This window comes from Neolamprologus brichardi, chromosome 2 (assembly GCF_056152115.1).
Source record: "Neolamprologus brichardi isolate AB-2024 chromosome 2, ASM5615211v1, whole genome shotgun sequence".
Lineage (NCBI taxonomy): Eukaryota > Metazoa > Chordata > Actinopteri > Cichliformes > Cichlidae > Neolamprologus > Neolamprologus brichardi.
The window spans coordinates 1,415,001-1,438,608 of NC_142105.1; the positions used below are offsets into that span (position 1 = coordinate 1,415,001).

The window sequence follows — 23,608 nt, forward strand, 5'->3', positions numbered from 1 at the left end:
GAAGTTATTTGTTACATTGTTGCATTTATACCAACATGATTGTGTTGCAGCAGCTCTGTGTCGTCACAGTAACAGTAACCTGCACGTTTCTGTTTCTACATGTGAATCAAAGCTCCTCCACTTTTATTAGACACAAGCTGAGGCGATTGTTCACCGAGCAGGAACCTCTAATCTGTGTAACATGTGACTGTGCACACTGATGGTTTGCTTTCACAGGCCAGGTGTCTCTAACCTTAATCGATGTGATCACTGATTGATTGAAGCTCGTGATCCTGGTGAAAGCGTAGTTGCATAAAGCAGTTTGATGAAAGAAAAGGTCACAGGAACAAAATACTCATGAATGCAAAACACTTAATTTCTGCCTTTTTCCTCAGGACACTGCTTTATGGTGAATGAGAAAAGATGGAGAAGGAGAATATGTGGAAGCAACAGCCTGGGTAAGAGCATCCCCATATATTCCCAGTTAATAAAGTTTATGGAGAAGTCCAAACGGGAACAACACGTTTCATTAAATCCATTTGATAAAATTCCTGCGTTTAATGAAGCTCTACTTTCACTCACAGTTACTTTGTTCTTTCATGAGCCTCCATCGTGGCTTCTTAATGAATTCTCTGAGTGTTTATGAGTGTTGGGCTGTAACAGAGGAGAGCCTTCATCTGCACACTGACAGCTGCAGACGGACTTTATTCATTGCAGGTTACTGACTAACTTCGGTTGACTGGAAACCAGTTTGGTTTTCTTTGTAAGGCCCAGTCGCAGCAGCAGCAGGGTGGGCGCGCTGAGACCATGAGAGCTGCTGCTGTGACTGTGAGGTCCGTGATGGACGTGAGAAAGTGGAACAGGCAGAGAGAGAGAGAGAGAGAGGGAGGAAATGCTGTATTTATTTTCCAAGGAGTCAAAATTCTTAAGGGTAGCATTAGGAGGACATTCACATAACCCCCCCGTCCACACTCAGACTCTCACACGAGTTCCCTGTGGGACCAAAGAGCAGCGATTCCCAGGACAATCTTCACATGGAAGGCGAGGGGGTTCGTGATGCTGGGGGTGTGGGAGTGGGTCTGTGTGCCTTGTAAGGTCAAAGTGGGAAGACAGAGTCACACAGAGTTTTGATGCTTTTCTGCATTTGTTACCCGTTTGCAGCAGCAATACATCCCATAATTATCAGACGCTTTGTGAGGCAACACTTTGTACTTTTCATACTTTCACTCTTCATTCGTCGTCACACAAACGTCACACTTGAAGTCTTTTGATCCTGATCTGTAAAAAGTGTTCTCAGCTCCTCGAGTGGCAGCGTGGACGCCTCAGTGTCCGTGGCGCTGCATCGGCTGCTGTCACGTCTTCTCCTGCCTGCACACAAAACAGGAATTTCAAAGTCAGTGGGATCATTTAACTCAGCCTGCAGATCCCACACAAACGTTGAGATTAAATACTTGTAGATATTTACAGTGTTGAACGTCCGACGATGTTTTCAGCTGATATTTGGTGGTTTTGTTGTTTCTTCTCGTTCAGTGTTTGGAGCCTGAGAGGCTGAAGAAACGACGACTCCTTCACATGTTTGCTTTTCCCTGATTCTTCCCTAATTAGAGGCCACACTGTTAACGGGAGCAGTCAGCTGATCAGGATCCAGTCGGCCTGCTCACATGCTCATGACCATCTTTGGTAGTGATGATGATTTAAGCTGCTTTCATGCTCCTGCTGCTGTTGCAGACTGTGTGACTTTGTTTACCTTTTTATTGGATCCATGAGGCTGTGCTGGAGCTTTTATTTGAAAGAAGATGAATCCCACAAACATAGGTGTCACCTGTCAGTGTGAGAGGGGGGGGGGCACTGGAGTAAGGATGTGATAGATGGAGAGGGGGGGGGGGCACTGGAGTAAGGATGTGATAGATGGAGAGGGGGGGGGGCACTGGAGTAAGGATGTGATAGATGGAGAGGGGGGGGGGGGCACTGGAGTTAGGATGTGATAGATGGAGGGGGGGGCTTCCTGTGTGTGATTTAGGGAGCCGAGGGAAAGAGAAAGAAGACCATATTTGGCAATGTTTGTCTTAGCATAAGACACGGCTCTGACTGTTATCACACTCTGTCTAAACACACACACACACCACACACACATGCGCGCGCACACACACACACACACACACACACACACACACACACACACACAGATTCCCACTCGCAGCAGCTAAACCGTCACTGATTACTTTATTAACATGTAGTGATTAGTTCACACTGGTGTAAAGATGTTATTATCATGCTGTTATATTCAGATATTTTTGGGCTTTTGTAGCAAACTGCAGTTACACATCTGATAAATGACAAACAGCATCGCTCCTCCCCACAAGAGGAAACGTTCAGTTTATCAGGAGAAACTTTATTTCTTTAAATGCAAAGTGCACCAAAATATATTTGAATCGTGGGAGCTGCACAGGTTTGGTTTCCTCTCCTTTCTATTAGAAACCCCCCAGGACAGAACATCGGCTTCATAGATCATGTGAGACACACAAACCGCGCGTGGAAAAATGTCTTTGCGACGTTGTTTTGATGTGAATCCATATCTTCAGATATGAGCCACTGTGGGACCGTGGCCTCTCTCACAGTGTCTGTGAGGCAGCAGCAGCTTTTCTTCTTAATATGGTCGTGCTGAGCCCAACGCACGGAGCAGGACGGAGCGAGATAAAGACCTCCTCTCTGTGCTGCCTTTTAAGTCTTTGACTGGTGTGACTAGAAAAGGGAATGTTGCTGCTGAAGGGGGGGGGGGGGGTCACATACTATCAGTGGGAGCGATCGCAGACTGGAAGAGGGAATGTTTATCCAAAGCAGTGATCCCATTTTCCATGATCCTCAAAATAAGAGACTTGCCTTATATGGTCAGGCTGGGAGTTTCCAGCTGAGCGGAGTCAGAAGATTTCTGGAAAACGGCCTCGGCTTCTCCCGCTGCCTGAAGTGTCTCAGGCTGCTGCACCTTTGATGGATGAACAGCTCGGAGCGTCTGTTTTCATTTTTCAGAAAGAATAATCTTTGCTTAGTAGTTCTCTCAGATGGATCCGGAGTAACGTGCTGGTCCATCCCGAGCCTTCAGGAGATTTTAGCTCATCCAAACTGGAAACTGTGGGAGAGATGAGCAGACTGGCCCAAACAGCAACCACATGTTCCCATGTCACAGACGGTAACGTGGACCAGGCCACAGCACAAAGTTTGACGTCCTCCTTGCTGTAAAGGGCATTTTCTGTTTCTACTCGTGTGTGTTGCAGAAGTCGTTCACGTGTTTCAGGTGCACAAAACTCTGAAACCTGAGACGATGTTTGTGTCTGCACACAGCAGCTGCACCAGCGCAGCACACCGGTGCAGGCTGAGCAATCAGATCATCTCTGTTTGATTATTCCTGCAAAAATGTTTCAACTCTGCACTTCATGTCAGTCGCTGTTCACACACACACACACACACACACACACACACACACACGCACACACACACACACACACGCACGCACGCACGCACACGCACGCACGCACACGCACACACACACACACACACACACATCGTGAAAGTGTGATTCGTTTATATGATGTGTTCCACTCTTTTATATCTAAACTTCCTGTTTTCCTCCAGTCCACCTCCATCCCTGCGGCCCATGGTGCAGTGCTGCATCTCTGGTCAGTTGGTAGTCTGAGATGAAGCACTGTAGCTCGGGACGGAGGGCGCAAATACCAGTTTAAACATATCCACCACCAGGACACGTGGTCCAGCAGCAGGTCTCCACAGACTATAGGAAAAAATCCTGGATCCTGTGAAAGGAGGCAGCTGCAGGCTCGGTTGTGGATTTTAGGTGACTGGACTATTAAATTAAATTTCTAACTATTCCAGTTATAACAATGCTGTTTGTCCCATTTCAAGGACAAACGAAATTGGAAACAAGCTGAGAACAAATTGCACCTTCCTCTTCTCCTCTCTCCTGGGGTCCAGTTTTCCCAGGAATCCCTTGACCTATCAGAAAGGGGGATTCCTGGAAATACTGTTCTTGGGGGTGGGGCTTATCAGCAATCCTTTAAGCTTTAACTGTTTAATAAAACTGATTGTTTGCACTGACTGACTTTTGAATTCATGTATTTTTTAAACACAAGAGAAACCAAAGTGAGGAGCGGCTGTAATGTTATTTACTGTGTCACACGTCGTTAAGTGAAGGTGGAAGAATAACTGGTTTTAAATTTTATTTAAAAAGGTTTCATCCTAAACATGAAGCGTTGTTGTGTCTGTGTCGTGATCCCAGCTGTGCTGCAGAACTTCTGTTCGTCTGTTCAGAAACAATAAAGAAAAAATCCTCGTGACTGTTCCAACTGTTGATGTCTGCTGTGCTTCTTACTTCCTTAAACAGGTATTAAAGGACACAAAGTACAGGAAGTTTAAAAATGTGTGTAAAGCTGCTCGTCACAGACATCAGTGGCCATCCGGTTCAAGGTCATGTGGATCCTGTCACCTATCCCAGCTGCTGCGAGGTGAGAGACGGGATAAACCCCGACAGGCTGCTGATACTGCAGCACCAACACAGGAAGATCAAACTGTCTGACATGTGGCCAGTTTAGAAACACCGAACTAACCTAAACTACTCGTGTCTGGACCGTGGGAACGACCACGGGAAAGAACTCCTCCCTGCACGGAGCGAGCGTGTGAGCTGCACACAGAGCGGCTCTGATGGAGGCGCAGTGTGGAGACTGTGGGTTTACAGTGTTAATGATGTCAACACAAAGGTTTTTCCAGTGTAGTAAATGAAACATGTTTCCATATAAATGTGAAGAAAAAGCAGTAACAGAAAATATAAACAAATACAAGCACAGCACCTGCAAACTGCTGAATATGAGCAGCAACGAATACAGACTTACATCACCTGTGTTCATGAATAAGTAACAAACTGTTAGGGGTGGGGAAAATGGATGCTGTGTAGCATGGTGATATTTTGTTTGCTAATAATGTATGGATACAGGGACAGCAGAAATCGATATTTTGTTACAAAAAGGTTTTTGTGCTCTGACTTCAGAGCATGTTGATCCTTTTTCTGAGCAAGAATCCTGACATTCCTTCACTGTCCAAATGTGTTTAATAAACATGACAGTTTACTTATTTTAATTTAAGACATGTTTTATTTTAATTAAGTTTAAAACTTTTTTATTTAATGTAAAATTATATTTTGTTTTAATTGACTTTCAAATTCTTCAGTTGCTGAAGGGGCTGCATAGTTTTCATAAACTGCATAGTTCAGAATAGCTATAATTGTACCAGATGGTTGATTCAGTTAAGTTGGACTAGACTGTAATACAAACCGTTCAGTTTGTCAACAATCAAACTGAAATGAGAGAAAGACTGAGTGTGAGACTTTGATATTAGATAAATGAATATTGATAAAGTTTACCTTTATGTACAGAATCTGAATATCGCAAAATATTTTTAAAAATTGCAATAATATCGTATCGTGGGATGTGTGGTGATTCCCACCTCTACTAACTGTACATATGAGCACATAAATGGTAATAAAGCTGAACGTGATCAAACATTAGGCTGCAGCAGGAAGAACCACAGATGTGACCTGATCCAAACATGACGGAGTCACATCCACACAAACATGTTGTTCCCCTCGTGGTGGAGCAGCCACACAGCACAGTGTCCACCCATGTTTCTTCACCACAAGCCGCATGGGGCGACCTATTACTGCTGTCCAGGGGTGGGTGACAGGAACCCCCCCCCCCACCCACCCATTAACTTCTTTTGTGTGTGTACGTTTCTTTCTTTCTTTTCTGTAATAAACAGCACAGCTCTCCCAGCTCATAGATACAGACCAGCCTGCACACAGTGAGATGTATGAGAACCTGCAGGAACATGTTCGCGATTATTAATATGAGCCTGCAGTTATTAAAGAACAGTAAGATTAATTTTACACAGATTAAATATACATTGAAAATATACAGAGATTAGGTCAGATATGCTCCAGAGGATGATCCATGGTGACTTGTTGTAGCCTCTGTCTGTCCAGCACGTAACAGCAGGTGATTTAAACTGTGACTGTGACACGCTTTCTATCTTTGTTTTATTTGTGGGGAAAACACAGGTACACACTGGAAGCCCAGATGTCCCAGTTTTACAGTGGAACTGGGAAGCAGCTCACGTTTGTGGATCTGTGCGAATTTGTCCCCAAACGCCACGTGGGCACGCGGCGTGATCTGTGCGTGTCAGGCGATTCGTCCATGCGTGTTTAAGGTGAATGTTCCTGCGTTCCAGATGTTTGTGTGCACAGAAAGCTCACAATGATCCGATTCCTGAGCTTAATAAACTGAGTATTTGTTCAGGATGTGTGCATTCAAATGTTGTTGTTTGTTAATTTATTTCAGTCATGTAAACAAAGTTCATTTAGCAAAGAAAAGAAATGTAGAAAATGAAGCTAATACACTTCAACTGCTCTGCTTCAGTTCAGTGGGAGGAAGTACACACACACATTTAATCCCAGCTCTTTGCCATGTGAGTTTACTCCTGTGGATTATACACAGCTGCAATCCTGACACATATGTCTCTGTGCTGCACACAGTCTGCACACGTGCCTCTGCTCAGCGGCCTCCTCGGCCACGCTGACGTCTGCAGAAGCACCGAGTAATTAAGCCTGAACTTTCAAAATGAGCAAAAGAAGTCAGCTGAGGCGGGACGATGACGTCACTGGCCTCGTCTCTTTGTCGTCTCTCCTTTTTATTTATTAAAACAAACACTGGACAAACCTGTGAGAAAGTCTTTGCCCCCTAAACCTGATATCTCAGCAGCAAGAATATAAATGAGGCGTTAAGTGTTTCACGTCTCTGTGGAGGAATCGTGGGGCACTCTTCTTCACTGAGTCATGTCAGGACCTCGATCACCAGGACACTCGCTGATACGTTTGAAACTGATGACTGAATATAATCCTTCAGGATTTTCTGGCACAGCAGACTTCGTGTTTCCATTAATTACAGCAGCTCTCATGTAATGCACCGAACGTGGGGGCTGAAGGTTAAAAGCTGTCGTTATCGCTGAGGGTCCCAAGTGTGCGCACAGGTCCTGGCTCCTGTTTACATTTTGTTTTCAGAAAATGTATTTTTAATTGTGCTTTGCAAAGCAAACACAAAGATGCACTTTCATCTACGTGACCGCCCAGAACATTAAAGGTTGTTCTGTTAGTGCTGGTGTGTCACAGTCTTAGCACACCGCTGTCACACACACACCTGGCCACCCATCATCACATGTAGGACTGATTTCTTTTTGTGCAACATCTCTAAAGTTAGAAATATCCTGTCTCAGAGTGACGCTAAAAAACTAGTTCACGCATTTATTACTTCCAAGTAGAGATGGCACGATACCACTTTTTTATGTCCGATACCGATATCATAAATTTGGATATCTGCCGATACCGATATGAATCCGATATAGTGTGTTTTAATCAATAAAACTGTTTTTTAATATCTTGCTGCTTTTTGTATAAGTTCATACTCAAGTTAAAAAACAACAACAACACTAAAGCTATTCTGTTATACCTGTATGTAAAAAAAAAACACACTGCACCCAAAATATTTCATAGATCAGCAACACTGATCAATCTAATAAACTTAAACCTGCTCCATCCTCCCTATTCTGGTATTTTAAAGAGTACTTAGCAGAAATATTAAGCAACCTAACTAATAGGGTTGCAAATTCCAGCAAAAGAAAATAGGGAACCACCCTCCACCTCATGATGCTTAATCGATGTAATCAACTTTAATTTGATGCAGGGGGAAAAAAATGCACAGAAATAAATTATTTTTCAAGAATAATTAAATAGATTCAACATCTTTCTTCAACAGAACTGCAGAATTCACAGATGGTATCTTCCCAAAGGAAAAAGTACTACAGCTTACTAGGGTATATTAGACTTAACAGTTACTATATACAGTAATGGACTTCTATATATTTTACATAAAATTAAAACTTTGGGTGTAAGATTCAGATAATTATTAAATAATTAAAAGCTCGACATTTTAAATGAGAATAAGAAAGAAAAGTATGTCTTTGTGCCCCCTTTTCCCTGTTCATGCCCTATCGGCCCCCCTGGCTAAACTTTGCTAGATCCGCCCCTGCACAGTTACGTCAGCTGTAGAAAAAGATCCTGGTGTAGAAATAATATTAAATAAATTCTAACAACAGCTGATCAAGCTTAAACGTGCTGCTGTTGTTCAGCCGCTGGTTTCCTCTTTCTGGTGAGAAGTGAGACAAAAACAAAGAAGAGAGACGATCAGCTGATCATTGATCAGTTTATGATTGAAGTAGGAGAGAGAGAGAGAGAGAGAGAGAGAGAGAGGCAGTCGCTCCATATATCGGTTGTTAAGCTTAACGTGGGAATGCTTTACAAACATTCAGAGATGAACTTAAACACTTGCTTTACTTCTCTCTGGGAAAACTTCCTCGGAGATGAAATGTTTGCTAGCTAGGCTACAAACACACACAGCCGCTCTATCACGTGATCACACTGCTCCGACGTGCTACGGTTATGAGCCGAGTTACGCCATGTCGCAAGTTTTGTGAGGTGTTTTTTTTTTTATATTTAATGGATCGGATTACATTTTTTATTTCTCTCCGATATCCGATCCAGTAATTTAGGTCAGTATCGGACCGATACTGATACATAATATCGGATCAGTCCATCTCTACTTCCAGGCTGGACGACTGTAATTCATTATTATCAGGAAGTCCTAAAAACTCCCTGAAAAGCCTTCAGCTAATCCAAAATGCTGCAGCAAGAGTCCTGACAGGGACTAGAAAGAGAGAGCAGATTTCTCCTGCACTGGTTTTGATTCACGGGCAACACGGTGGTTAAAAACACACCGACCACGTCTCTACCAAGCACTGGTTCTCCTCAGGGGTGCTGGTGCAAAGTTTAGCACAAATCACATCATGAAGAAGTACACAGACAACAGTGCAGATCTCACCTGGGACCAATGAGAGCAGGGGGGAGGTGGAGGAGGTGGAGGAGGTGCCGATGGCTGCTTCTGTCAGACGCTTCTTCCTGTTAAAAGGGAATTTTTCCTTCAGCCATAATTAACCTCAGTGTGTGAAGAGGACTCTCCATTTACATGCACAAATTGGAGTCTCTTAGATAGATATGATACAAACCACTGCAGCACATTACCTGTAATACCTACAGCATGTTCTAATCGCTCTAATAGGATATTATGGTCGACAGTATCGAACGCTGCACTGAGGTCGAGCAGGACAAGCACAGAGATGAGTCCACTGTCAGAGGCCAGAAGAAGACTCGCTGGTTTGTTCCCTGCACCTTCAGGTCGAGTGGGACGTCACCATCATTGCTGCTTATGCAGCAACGACAGTTTCAGAATACCCGGCTGTCTTGGAGTCCCTGGGTGGGGTCCTCAAGGGCGCTTCACCTGGGGCCTCCTGCTGGGAGACTTCAACACTCAACAACGGTGAGATGTGGAGGGGCGTGATTGGGTGGAACAGCCTGACCTGAACCCGAGCTGCACATCACTAACACTGTTCAAACAGGAGTGTCTGTGCACATGGCAGCAGGATATGGAGGAGGAGAGCCATGTGCACCAAATTAAAGATGCTTGTGCTTCAGTAATGAACTGCACCATAAAATATGCATTAATAAATTCATTTTTACATTATTTTATTCATTTAAACATTACTGAAGTAATTAATTTAATTTAAAATAAAAACACCATTTATATACATCAATATCTCAAAATGAATTATTACAGTAAGCACACACGGATGATGACACCATGTTCACCTCAGCCCCGCCTCTAACACGCTGCATGTTAGCACTGAATGTTCAGTATGCTGCAGTGAGTTTAACCATTTCCTGCACCTGCAGTTCCTGCGTGTAGTCAAGTGTGTGATACAGATAATGAAGTTCAGTTAGTAACAAAATAAAATAATGATTCAGTTTATGAATTTTCTCTGTGTCTGTTCTGTCTGTGCTCATAAACACAACAACAACAACAACTGTTTCCCTCCATGTTGCATTGTGTTGTACATGTACAGATCAACACATCACTCAAAGTGAATATTAGTGTGCACACCAGCTGAATATGAACACGTTACTTGTTTAATTGCTCGTTTAGACATCAAAGAACCTCCTCAACCAGCTAGACTGGTATCTTTTTTCCAGTTTATGAATTCCAGTCTGAGGTGGAGCAGGCCATCCACTGATCAGAAGGTTGGTGGTTCGATCCCTGGCTCCCCCAGTCTGTGTCCTTGGGCCAGATACTGAGCCCAGTTTCTCTCCGTCCATCAGAGTGTGAATGTGTGTGAGTGTTAGCTGGTGTTTGGATGAATGAGGCATGTTGTGCTATGAAGCTGATTATTAGAGACTGAAGCATTAATCAATGGCAGGACTTCTTTGAGCAGTTTTGTAGGAATGGGGTCTAAAAGACACGTTGATGGTTTGGAGGAAGTAATTATTGAAGTTAACTCAGAAAGATCGATTGGAGAAAAAGAGTCTAACTTAACATCAATGGTACTAAGAATAGCTGTAGATAATATTACATCTGTGGGATGATTATTGGTAATTTTTTCTCTAATGGTTCAAATGTTATTCATGAAGTCGTTACTAGTTAACGTTAAAGGGATGTTTGGCTCAGCAGAGCTCTGACTGTTTGTCAGCCTGGCTACAGAGCTGAAGACAAACCTGGTTGTTTCCACAGGAGCTACAGTATCCACAGTCGAACTTAACGAGGATGTAAAATTATTAACGATCATTCAGAAGCTAAGCTGAGAAATTTGCCTCAAAAGTGATACGAGTGCGTCCGATACGATCCACAAGTTTCTGCAGAGATTTGGCTTTTAAGGAATTACATCTGCACGCACATGAACTTCGATCAGACAGTTTTTGACAAATCTCTACATTCAAACCTGAATAAATGGTGATAATTTACACACAATTGATTAAGTTCAGCTTCACGACTCGGCTACTTTTCTCTTTTATAAATGTGTGTTCGTGCACAGATGTGACATCCCTCTTGCTCTTTTGCAAAGCCTTAAACGCGTGTCCAGGAAACACACATGTCCACGTGGGCCTAGTCAGGTACCCTGAAGCCACATAAGTACCAGAAGCAACGACCAGTGGGGAGTGGCAGGGAGGGAGATCCTCTCCGCTCTTAATAACAATGTCCCAGAGTAACCAAAGCTCAACGAGCCCCAGATCCAGGCTCCCCCACAGAAACTGCACAAAGACACATGTCCACCCCCTGAAGTGTGGATGGATTGGTGCATCCCAAACCCAGCCTCAGACAGGGTGGAAGATCTGCCTGCTCCCCTGCCCTACTGGTCCGTGTGAAAAGTGGTCTGTGGGATGTGTGTATAGGTGCATTGAAGACACAAATGACAATGAACAACATTTGACCACAAGTAGATGAACCCTACTGGTTTTTGGTGATGACATAACCTTTTCTCTAGCACCACCACCAGGTCAAAGCTTCAATTTTAGATTCAGTGCATCTTCAAAATCCTTCCTTTGCACATCCACCCTTCAGAATGAATCCTGCTGAATGTCCTGATCTAGACCCTCTGCTGTAGCGCCGCAGCATCGCTTTCACTCACCTTTCTTCTTTAAAAAAAAAATATTGGGCATATTTAAATATGGGCATCAGTTAAATAGTCAGGACATGAAGTTCTTGTCCAGCAGTCAAGTTTGTCTGCACTACAGCACACAGGATGTGCAGTGTGTGCATGCTTGCAGTGTGCACGGGTCATGCTAGTCTTAGAATAGTTTCTGGTGGGACAAACTTGGCTCCTGCCACGTTTCCTGCCTGTGGATTGTCCCACTGCTAATTCTCCAGTGTTACAATCCACAGGGCCGTTTGTCTTTGTCCCACACGATGGCCGCCCACCGCCGCATGACAAATATCAGGTCTGACTGAGCAGGTGAGAGTATACTAGGTCACACACTTCAATACTTGGATGTGAACAACTCGCGAGCCACACGGCAGGAAGTATCCAAGTTCTCACGGGAACGTTTCCCTCTTTCATGTGTCAGCTTGAAAGGACCAACATTGCACACACAGGTGTAAAGATTCAAGGTCACAGACGTGCTTTCCACAGCTAAAACAACTCGACCCCAGAGGAACGCCGATGTATACAAAACGTGTACAGCTTATTGAAAACATATAAAAAGTTTATGCTCATGAAATATGAAGCCAAAAAAACTTTAACTTTTTTTAAATTATTTTTTGGATGCTAAAAATTGAACGAGGTGAACGAGACCCGAGGATTACAGGAGAGTTAGCGGTGAAACGGTGGCTGTCATCTATCAGCGATGGCTGATATTAGATCAAAATATTAATGCTTACAGTAGAAACACTCAAAGTCCTGTCTTTAAGCATTTTACACAATAATGTGTCTGACGTGTTTCTCCACACTTCACGCCTTTTATATTTTGTCCTGTTGGGTTACAGATGAATCATTTGATTTAAAATCAAAAGTAAAAGTAGAATTTAGCTTCATTCGATCAAAGTTCAAGATCCCTACATGAATAACTTTCCTTACTCCGCGGTCCACACGAGTGCAACGGACGCTCTGTTCCTTACCTGTTGCCATCACGAAGCATATCAGGCTCCATCGATGACATCTCTCTTCCTCGTGCACACACACGATGAACATACAGGAAACCAAGAGTTTGCTCTTAAACTCAGTTTGTTGTACATTCTTCTTAGAAAAGGCCCACAAAGTGTTTTTGATGCAACTGGAAAAAGATGCTCACCGTGAAGGTAAAACCAAACAGTTCCAGTAACTGACTCTTGATGTTGTTAAAAATAATACGTTACATCTTCTGCTGTATTGGTGCCGTTTCAGCCCCATAACAAACATAACTGATGTTGTTCCAGGAGCATAATTAGAGCTGACAAATGACCTCGTCACCAACAGAAGCTCAGCAGTCACTTCAGCTTTTCACGATTCTTCGGTTACATTTTGGTCAGATTTAGTTTCACTTATTAAGGTTTGGAGTTCAAATAAACATTGTGTTGGTATGTCGAACCTACTTCAGGACAGCTGTGGGTGTGCAGTACACTACACACACACCCACTGTGTAAAATATCAGTGATTTCCAGGTTAAGTCACGAGTTTCAAATTGTGTTACAAAAACAGCCAAAACACCAACACAGGGACAGACTGTTGCTGGGACGTCCACTCATGTGTTTATACTTTGTCCATCGTCCTGGAGTTACCTGCTGAGTGCTCTCCAGGATTAACGGCTCATTAGAAACTAAGCTTGTCTGACTGTTGGGGGCTGATGGAGGTCGCCTGTAAAACACAACCTCTGTATAACGTCTGGAGCAAAGGATGCAGACACGTCTGTATTTATGGATCTGTTCTGTCACCAGGATTCCACATATTTGGTGCCGATTGTGCAGAAGTTCATGTTTGTACTGCCGTGTTATGGTTGGTGTTCAGAAATGTTTGCTGCAGAGTTGTGTTGTTATCTGTTGTTTTGTTTCAGCTGGACCCCAAACAGACATCAAGTCGACCCAACAGCTGCAGAAGGATCTCACACATCCAAACATTTAGTGGAAACTAAATGATACAAATATGCAAACTTGCACATCATTTGTGCCGGTGTTCCTGCCTGGTTTTGAACAGTGTGCAACAGCTCATATAACACAAACTACGGAGCACCGTGTGTTGTGCAAACTGTTGCTTTGCCATCAGGTTAGTGTCCAACATTCACATTAGTTTGATCTGTATTCAGGGTCCATCTCGGTGCGAGTGTTTCCATCCTCAACATGAACTATAATTCGTGCTCGGCATCACAAGTGTCAGTTTAGGTCACTGTGTTTCTGTACAGGTCACATTCCAGTTCCCAAGAACAAGGCTGGTTTTTCCAGAGTTACATGCTAACAATAGCAAGGTGAGGCACAGATGATCAGTTTAGTTTGATGTAGTCAGGTTGGACTTAAATATTACTGTTAATAAATGAATAGTTTCTATATTAACAGCACGACAGGGTGAGACATGCCTTTAAATATACCCAGTTTCAACCTGTGCAGGTCATCCAGTCTCTGATCTAAATCATTCTTCAAAACAAAACAAAAACAAAAAAATAAAACAAACAAAACAAAACCCAAAAGCGTCTCAACATTTATTCAGAAATAAGTTGTTTGGTCGAATGCTGGGTACGAGGCTACAGTGCTAATCTGTGTACAGTGTATAAGACTCAATGATGACGAGAAGCTTTTTCCACTGTTGGAAACAAAAAAGAAGAAAAAATAATCAAAGACAACCATATATTTTATAATCACTGAATCTTTATAATAAAGGACATCTCTGAGCAAGAAAAACTGTTTCCCAGTGTTCTTTATACACCTAACAAACGACTGGTATACGTGTGATAACTTGGACTCAATCTTGAGACAGTGCTTTAAACAGTTTGGTCTCATGATGCAGCACACTGAACCTAAAGCCCGAAAAAAGGGACAAAGGAAAAAAACAAAACAGGAAATTAAAAATTCTCGTTTGTATACTAAAGAACAGCAGAAGGGATTTAAATACCACGTGAATATCCCAAATATTCAGGTGAACATGATTTCTTTATGGTGCTGCCTGCTGGGGAAAACAAACCAAGCAACAGATGCACGCTCACATATCATGCCTGGCTGGTGCTTTCTACACAGTTTCATGTGAAGGTGGCTGATAAGAACTTGTGCTTGCTCTGAGTTATGTAATATTTTTATTGGCATTTATGGAGAAGATTTAACAACAGATTTATCATTCAGAGCTCTAGAGAGGGAGAGAGCCAGAGTATCATTCTACCATTGACTGCCATCCACTGCTTATTAACAGGCAAACTCCTAATCACCATAGGAAACAAAGAAAACCAGAAGAAAAAAAAAATCAACATTTGATTTTTTTTTAGTAAATAACATCCAGGGGTGTGTCATTCAATTATATAAGAAACAAAAGGGAGAACAGGTTTTAGGTTTACATGTTTAACATTTGGTAAAAGGAGGGAGTGAAGTAACTGAATGGGAAGAGAAGAGATGCTTTGAGATGTTTCTACTGGGAGGAAAAACAAAAATGGTCAGTTGATCTCAACTTCAGTTTCCAAAGAAACAAAGTCAACACTGAGAGAACAGAGACAGAAGGATGGATGGGGAAGGGTATGTGTGTTGGGGGAGGGGGGGCTACAGCCTCCACATCCTAAAAAAAAAAAAAAAACCAAAAAAAAAAAAAAAAAAAAAATCTTCCAGAGTGGAGGGTTTATTATATATACACATATATGAATATATAGATAACACAACTGACAAAGGTGTGTGTAAATCTATATATTTCCATTACATAGACAGTTATGATGGAAGGAAAGACTTTCTTGTTTGTCGCTTATCCAGGAAGGGAGACTTATTAGTCCTGGTCACCAACACTTCAGGAGCTCTGCTCAGAGCAGACCCCTCAAAAACCTGGAGACAGACAGAAGCATCATTACCACGGTTGTTCAGGAGCACAGAGATGGACAAACTGAACACCCACACCAGCGAGGTAAGCATGTAGCGCAGTGAAAGCAAAGGTCAGCAGCAAAGAACTACAACCAGCACACAGGTGTCAAACACAGGTGTATCAGGGTCCTACGACGCTAGTTCCCTAGAAGGTTCCCTGTTGTTGCATGCTGAGTCATCCAGGTGAGTAACTCTGAAAACGCCCGGATGAACAGCATCGACCGTTTGGGATTCCCCAGAAAAGTCCATCAAGCTACCTGCTGTTTCATTTCAAACTAGAGTTACTGAAACAACATCACTCCTCAACTAGTGTGAGACTGCACAGGTAACACGAGCATGTTTAAGCTCGCATTAAGGTCTGTGGAATTCCAAGATCACCATTTGTGAACAAATGTTTACCAAAATAACTACAAAACCCAGGAATTCTACCTACATGTAGCATTACCATCATTCACACTACAGCTACATTTAATGTAGGATATTTAGCAGCACTTTGAGCTCACTGATGTGCACTACCAATCACAGTTTTAGAACACCACAATGTTTCCAGTTTTTATTGAAAATGATGCAGTTTAATGAAAGAAACTGGAGTTAACAAAGAAATCATGGAATCTATTTATAGACTAAAGTTGGGTGATATGTAAACATTTTCCAACCGACAATTGTCAGTCCAATAAAAGACGACAGGCGATACTGACGCAGCCACAGACTTTCTGATGGGCGGAGCCATGTAATCACGCACGGACGGACTTGTGCATTTAGAATTTAGACGTTTTGTTTGGAGGGAAAATTTTACCTTCTTTCCCTGTTTCAGTATTAATACAGATATTTATTTGAGATGCATCAAATCACACAAAAGACTTAACATTACATCTGAGTTTGTTTCCTTTAATGACAGCTGGAAGAGACATTTTGAATTTTAACAGACTTTATTTAATCTTTGTATTTGTTGTTTGCTCGAGTGTGTCAGAGACACTGTAAACACCGAGTAGAAAAAAGAAGCACCATTGTGCTTTTTTATTTAAATGTTTGTTTTTTTCTGAACATTTCTTTCTTTCTGTTATGAGTTTGTAAATGGATGGGGTTCAAGTCTGGAGACTGTCGGACGCTCCGTGTTTCCAAGCTCACCATCTTGTTCTTCCTGAGGAGGTTCTGAGTAACTAGGTTCATGTAGGAATTAGTAGCACCAGCTTTCAAGGCTTGATCCTCCATTGATGCAGAGAAGCTTTAAATTGTTAACAATTGTTCCCTGAAAAAGGCCTTTTTGAATAATTCTGAAATTTCCAGTATCAGGCAACCTTACCTTTTTTTAAACCTCTGGCAGTTCACCACTTTCCTTTGTACCGTTTCAAGTTCTTCACTGGACTTGAACGACTTGCAATAAATAACCAAAAATTTGGGGTTGCTCTTTAAAAAAAACCAAACCAAACAATATATATATATATTTTATTTAGCTTTTTATTTAGTGAAGAAAGGACAGGAAAGCGGGGGCAGAAAGGGCTGTGGGTCGGACTCGAACCCGGGCCGGCCGCTCTCAGCCGTGTGGCACGTGGTCGCCTGCTGAGCTAAACCAGCGTCCTAAAACGGGGGTGCTCTAAAACTTGACGGTAGTGCACATGCACAACATGTGCGTGCCAATGCTACATCGAACCATGCTGTAAACTAAACTACTTTAAATGGTGACATATTGCATCTCACCTGAACCACAACATGTAAACAGCAAACCATCAGTCATCCACAGACAGACACAGGTATGTCAGTACTCTCTATGTGCTGGCATACATGTACCACTTTGTTGCAACAAACTGCATGTGGCTGTTCAGACTGGCTGTGTGGAGTTTGCATGTTCTTCCTGTGCCTGCAGGAACAGGGCACATGGCTGTGCAATAGCCTGATGACTCTGTCCAGGTCTTCTCTGTAGCACAAGCTAAACTAGCATCACAAACAGCACTGCATGAGAGCAGTTGTTTTTGACACTGCCCTCTGGTGACTGCAACCACCTATAACATGTAGATTATGGTGTGCAAAACGTTGTGCACAAGATCAACAGTCGAACACGCTGATCACTTGATAGATATTAAATGATGCGAGCCTCCTAGACTGGTCTTATTCTCAAAGCCATTTTTCACTACGGAGCAACAAAAGACACAAAGAACATGCTAGTGCTCATATGTGTGCTGCTACAGCAAGACTATCACAGCCCAAGTCTGGTGGGGCCAAAATGGGTTCTAATGCAAACTGGGCCACGTGATGCTGTTGTCACAATGATGCATTTGAGTGATTTGGGTTTAGAAGAAATTAAAGACAAAAGGCACATAATTTACAGTCAGTATTGGGCACAATTTATAGCCTAATATCAGTAAATAAATACATACAACTTTGGAATGATGTCAAGTCTGACATTCAAACAGTACACACACGTACACACACATCTGTGTATACATATGTACACGTGTGTTCCTTTATGTAGATAGAAGAAGCAGAGAAATCCCTGTTAAACAGGGCGCTGCATCAAAAACATCTGATGCAGCCACTTTTGAAATTCCTGATATGTTGCTATTTGTTGATGTTATTCAATTTGTCAAATGTGTACAAAAATGTTTTTATACACAAACGCAGCAGCAGTCTACAGCTGCCATTGCCATACAGTGGTGACCATCTCAATCATGGAACAGCAAGGGAGACAACATGTTCAGCATTTTCAAGTTTGGATAGGAAATGTTAGTGACTGCAGAAGAATCAAGAATGATAGTTGGTCAGTATTAAAACATTGCGACAGCAGAGAAAGCCTGTAGTCCAACCCCCAAAAAGGACAGAATAGCATGACAGCAAAGTTAGTAGTCAAATTCCCCAAGGACGTCTTTGCTTCTAATTAAATCTTTCTCTCTTTTCCACTATTATTATTATCATTATTATTAATATTATCATTAATATTATCATTAATATTATTGGGCCTCAGGCTTATAATGTGGCTTGACTTTATTTCAGCAACAATATCCTTTTTGCTGTACATTTCCAATTTGGTGCTTGTTTGTTCTCCAGGGGCACTGGGGTATGGAATAGGGGATTCTAATAATAAAACAAAACAATAAAACAAACAAACAAAATAAACCCAGAATCTAAAAGTCCTGAATATGATGCTGAATGATTATATGAGCTATTGGCGCCTGTAAAAAACGTCACTTGGCTGTTTGCTACTAACCTTTCATGTTAGGCTTGGGTTTGTCAGTTTGCTTGCCTGTGGGGGTTTGTGCCTGCTGGCCCTGGCCCCCGGAGGAGGCCCCCTGCTGAGCGGCTTTCTGTTTCAGCATGGTCCAGTCAAATGTGTAGTCATACTGGTGGTTCAGAGTCCTTAAAACACACACACAGAAATAATATACCAACGTTAACATTGAACAGTTTAAAATAATTTTGTAGGAAAGAAACAGAAATAAGATGGGAAACACTTTAGTTTATTCAAAAGCATACAAATCAGTCTGTACAAATCAGTCTGTACTAAAAGTTTGCAATTGCATACAAAAGATTAGCTAATGGATCAGCAATGACAGTGTAGTAAAAGCACGTGTTTGGGGTTAACTACTGGAAACTGCATTTAGCTCAAAGCTGACAGCCATGTACAGAGAGTGGGACGCGTGTGTTCACCTGAAGAGGATGCGAAACAGCTGGCGCAGATACATGTAGTCTGGAGCCTCCTCAAAGCGCAAGCCACGGCAGTAGTTTAGATACATGGCAAATTCTGCTGGGAAACCCTGGAAATATGCATTCATACAACTGAGTGTGCACTGCTTTGATCATGGTGCCTGTTTAAGCCTGTAAGATGTGAACGTGACATAACTGCAAGAAAAGGCCATTTTTATTTGACTTTATTTGACAAAAGGCTTTATTGGCCCGACTAATGTTACATGTCAAATTCAAAGTGTTCATTTTGCTAGCTCTGGCATCCTTGTACAGTCTATTTAGGTTTCTCTCTCTGTGGACACGCTGAACATGTAGGTCTCAAAGTGTTTTTACCTTACAGAGGACCTCAACTGGGGTGGACATCTTCTTTTCTGAAATCTTTTCATACTTCTGCTTCTTTGTGGCAGCCTGAACACAAAAGTACAAACAGCATGTTTACGCCACAACCCACTGTTACACTAAATGCACTCAGGCTACAGGTGCACTCACTGAGTCTGAGCCAGAGAGAAGTTAACTCATGCTAGTGAGCGATACCACATCATGGTGTGCTGCGTCTTTAGTTTCTGTCTACCACACGTCCAGCACAAACAAAACTACTGTGTTTGCCTGCTGTGTGTCAAAGGCAGCGACATACCTTTAATCCCTGCCATGGCAGACTGGTTCTGTTGAAGTACATCAGCACGTAGCCTAGTGACTCCATATCATCACGGCGACTGAAGACAACAAAAGTGTTCATTGAGTACACAACGAGTGCATTAGTGTTTCCCTGACACTGTCAAAATATTCATTATTTTTCGTTCTCTTAGAAATTGTTGCTGTGGCAGTATCATGAAGAGAAAGATACAACGTAAACCAGAAAAAAGCCTATTTTTTTAAAATTAGCTTGATTTTTAACACGGTTGGAAAAAAGGAAGCTATAACGTCCTTTGTCTATCAGATGTTTGCACAGACCTCTGCTCAATGCCCAGGTGCGCGTTGATGGAAGCATAGCGTGCCGTGCCAGTCAGGTTCTTGTCTTCTCTGTATGGGATGTGTTGTCGTGTTCGGTTGTCTCTGTACTTCTTTGCCAAACCAAAGTCAATAAGGAACAACTGATGGAGAGGGACAGAAGACTAGTTAGTTGTCGGTTACCGACGAACAAAGAGTTCTTTCATTAAAATCATCCTTTTTGTCCTTCTGTAAAACAAACGCTAACATTACTCAACGATGAACGTAACCTTGTGATGTGTCGATATGCAGAAGCGTACGGGTTCATATAAGCTGCTCAGCGGAGTGTGCTTGGAGGGTGGGGGCACTGCACTCTTACTCTGTAACATCTATTATTATTATTATGAACTGACACTAGTCTCAGGTGAAATGTCTTTTAAATGACTGTAAAAAGCCATTTTGATAATCGATCTATTCCTCGACTACTGATTCTCTAGTTTGCATTTACAGCACTGTGCAAAAGTCTGGAAAAGCTACATTTGTTCTTTGTTGCGTAAATGGGTGCAGTGATTTATTGACACATGCAACTAATACATGGACATACAAAACAACAAAACAAAAAAACAAGTTAACAAGCTTCAAAGTGTATTTGGTAGTGAGCACCCTTAATCTTCAACACAGCCTAAACCTTTTGGTGATATTTAAAGTTGCCTTCTGGGACGACTGGCCGAGCTTCATTTGGAGGCGAGCCGTCTTTTGTTCCACTCTCTCAATACGACACCACCTGGCTTCAATAATAATGCGGCCTGGGTTCACAGTTCCACTGTTTTATTTTGGGGGCACCCCCCTATCAGATATGCCTTTACCTCAAAGTGTGTTTGAAATCACTGTCATGTTTAAAACTAAAGCTAGAAACTTTCCACATGGCATTGCATGATGGACATAATCTCATGCAGGCTTCTGCATTCACACTATTACCAAATTTTACCAACGTTACTGGCTGAAACACAGAATGTCCACTGTGCTGTACAGATGACTGCACACACTGAATTACAGCTGCCACTGATTACTGTAATAATCTGGTATTCCATTGATTAAGTAACCAGGTAAGTAACTGGATAAAGAGTATCCAGTCTTATTAAATGAGCAATAATAAATATGAAAAAACAAACTGCTCATTAATCTCCATTAGTGTTGGTCATGTTACTTAACAGAAGTAATTAGTTACCGATTACTTTCTTGAAGATGTAATCAGTAATCCCATTACTTCACTGATTATTTTTCAAAATTAGTTACTTTATTACTTTTTAAAAACATGATACACAACCTGAATATGTAATAAAGCAACAGACCTTTGAGCCCAGTTTTTTTCTGCATAATCATAACATTTAATTAAACTTGTTTTAATCTTATAACTTTATGACGATATCACGTCATACTGAGCCGCAGACAACATTCCTGTCACAAGGTAGAAACTGCAATCAGTTTTTAGCAGTGACTTTTATATTTCCTTCATAAATTAAAAATAATCCAGTTGACATTAAAACTGTCTTCTTTAAGAGTAATCTGGCCAAGAGGGCAGCAGAAAAAACCCCGCAACCAATACAACAGTTATGTTGTAAACATATTTTAAGTGGCCAAAAAGGACCGGATCGATTATAATGTCGGTACAATAACACAAGATTTGTAAAGATACTTAAAAAACAGGCAATTTTATATGTAACGTCTTTGTAAATCCTGTTCAGTAAAGTCTATTTACCAATATAAGTAAACACACGGAAATACCGGAAATCGTTTTTTGACAACCGGCGTGCTCGGTGCTCGCTCAGATTTGAAGTTTCATTTCTTCCCATGCAGATGTTTGTCAGTTTTTACAGAATCAAACTCAAAGTACTGTCGGTGCGTCCACGCTTTAAACGCTGCATGGTCGTACTCTCTCGCACTCTGGATTATCCATTGTTGAACTGCACACGTCACACGCGCTTACGTCTTTGTCATGAGACACACTCACAAGTAAAATCACGACGGTTTAGTAATGCGGTGTGCTTACGGGAAAGTAACTGTAATCTAATTACTTTTTTGCAAGAGTAATCTTACTTGTTACTTAAAAGTAATCGGACTTCTGCCCATTCTCCATTTTAGAAATTGCAATATGTAATCGTTAGGGGTGCAACGATACTCGTATCGATATTGAACCGTTCGATACAGTGCTTTCGGTTCGGTACGCATATGTATCGAACAATACAACATTTTTAATTTATTTCATCAACTTTCCTTCTGACGGTGCTGTCTGTGTTGAGAGCTCAGTGGATCTGCGCTCGACAGTGCAGCCTAGGCGGAGTAGTCGAACGCAGATCCACTGAGCGCAGCGCAAGCTAGCAAGACAGAAGCTAAGCTCGTTGCAACATGGCAAATTGAACCTCCCCCACCCTCATTCAGATCTGGCGTTTGGAACTATTTTGGTTTTCATGTGACATATGACCCTGAAGGTAAGCGCGTCATGGACTAAAGTAAAATAGTATGTTGGATGTGCCACGCAATGCTCAATTACATTGGTGGGAACTAGTGCGTTAGCGCAGTTAGCTCGTTACGGGGCGATCCGTGGTAGCTCGTTAATGGAGATTTGCCGTGTTGTGGCGTTAACGTCATTTCAACGAGATTAACGCTGACAGCACTAGTGGGAACACAACGAATATGACTGCACATTTACTCCGACATCATCCTAGTGCAAAGACAAGTGGAAGCAGACAAAAACAACAAGCACGCATGCTACAAACTTTACCCGAGTCATTTAGACAGCCGTTAGCACATGATTCTCCTTATGGGGACCTGATATGTTTAATATGCTGCTGAGAATATAGCCCAGAAGAAGAGTATAGTAGAGCTTTTATTTTGGAAAGAGACATTTCTCTGTAATAAACTCTTTTCCAAAGATGAGTGATTCCTCCATCAGATAGATTTATTTTTTATTACTTTGTTGTTTCAGCAACATTAAATTTAAAAACTACTTTTGAGTTAAAATATATATTTATAATTTTAATAAATGACAAATTAAAAAGGCATGAATATTTTTTGTATCGAAAAAATAGCGAACCGTGACACCAAAATATCGAACCGAACCGTGAATTTTGTGTATCGTTGCACCCCTAGTAATCGTTTAACTGCATAACATTTGTCAAAAAACCCAAAAACCTTCCAATGTTTTTTTGCTATATTACAATTTCTAACAAAACAAAACAAAACAAAAACAAAAACAAAAAAAACACCCTTAAATGCTAAATACAAAAAAATCAAAAACAAAACCCCAAAGTCAAATAAAGGCTTGATCACAACACTTGAAAATATCAGTACCTTCATTAGGTTACACCTATGCTAGCAATGTCAAAATCTTACGTCGCCTGGCTCTCAACTTAATCAGAAAACTTGACCTCTGATCTTCAAGTCAAGGTCGGTGAGATTCAAACTTGACCAAGAGTTTTAGCAGAGGCACCTATGATATCAATTTGAAAATC

General features: G+C 41.8%; 1 protein-coding gene and 1 long non-coding RNA gene across 5 annotated transcripts in view; one reads left to right on the forward strand and one right to left on the reverse strand.

Annotated features, from left to right (window-relative positions):
- Window positions 1–5,655, forward strand: part of LOC102792123 (uncharacterized) — a 6,052-nt gene extending 397 nt beyond the window's left edge. Inside the window, exons 2-3 of the long non-coding RNA XR_437397.2 lie at window positions 375–437; window positions 4,373–5,655. This is a non-coding gene — a long non-coding RNA (uncharacterized LOC102792123). The remainder of the gene's footprint in view (window positions 1–374; window positions 438–4,372) is intronic.
- An 8,631-nt stretch (window positions 5,656–14,286) lies between these two features.
- The window catches only part of csnk1a1 (casein kinase 1, alpha 1), a 28,553-nt gene continuing 19,231 nt past the window's right edge, over window positions 14,287–23,608 (reverse strand). For 2 of the 4 annotated variants that reach the window (XM_006803671.3, XM_006803674.3), the window contains 6 exons: window positions 20,121–20,260; window positions 19,804–19,882; window positions 19,503–19,577; window positions 19,134–19,240; window positions 18,694–18,842; window positions 14,287–15,455 (listed from right to left, as the gene is read on the reverse strand). In XM_006803671.3, coding sequence (XP_006803734.1) covers window positions 15,448–15,455; window positions 18,694–18,842; window positions 19,134–19,240; window positions 19,503–19,577; window positions 19,804–19,882; window positions 20,121–20,260 — 558 coding nt within the window. In that variant the 3' untranslated portion in view covers window positions 14,287–15,447. Of the gene's footprint in view, window positions 15,456–18,688; window positions 18,843–19,133; window positions 19,241–19,502; window positions 19,578–19,803; window positions 19,883–20,120; window positions 20,261–23,608 lie in introns of those variants that run through there. The other 2 variants (XM_006803673.3, XM_087845779.1) reach the window with 2 other exon arrangements.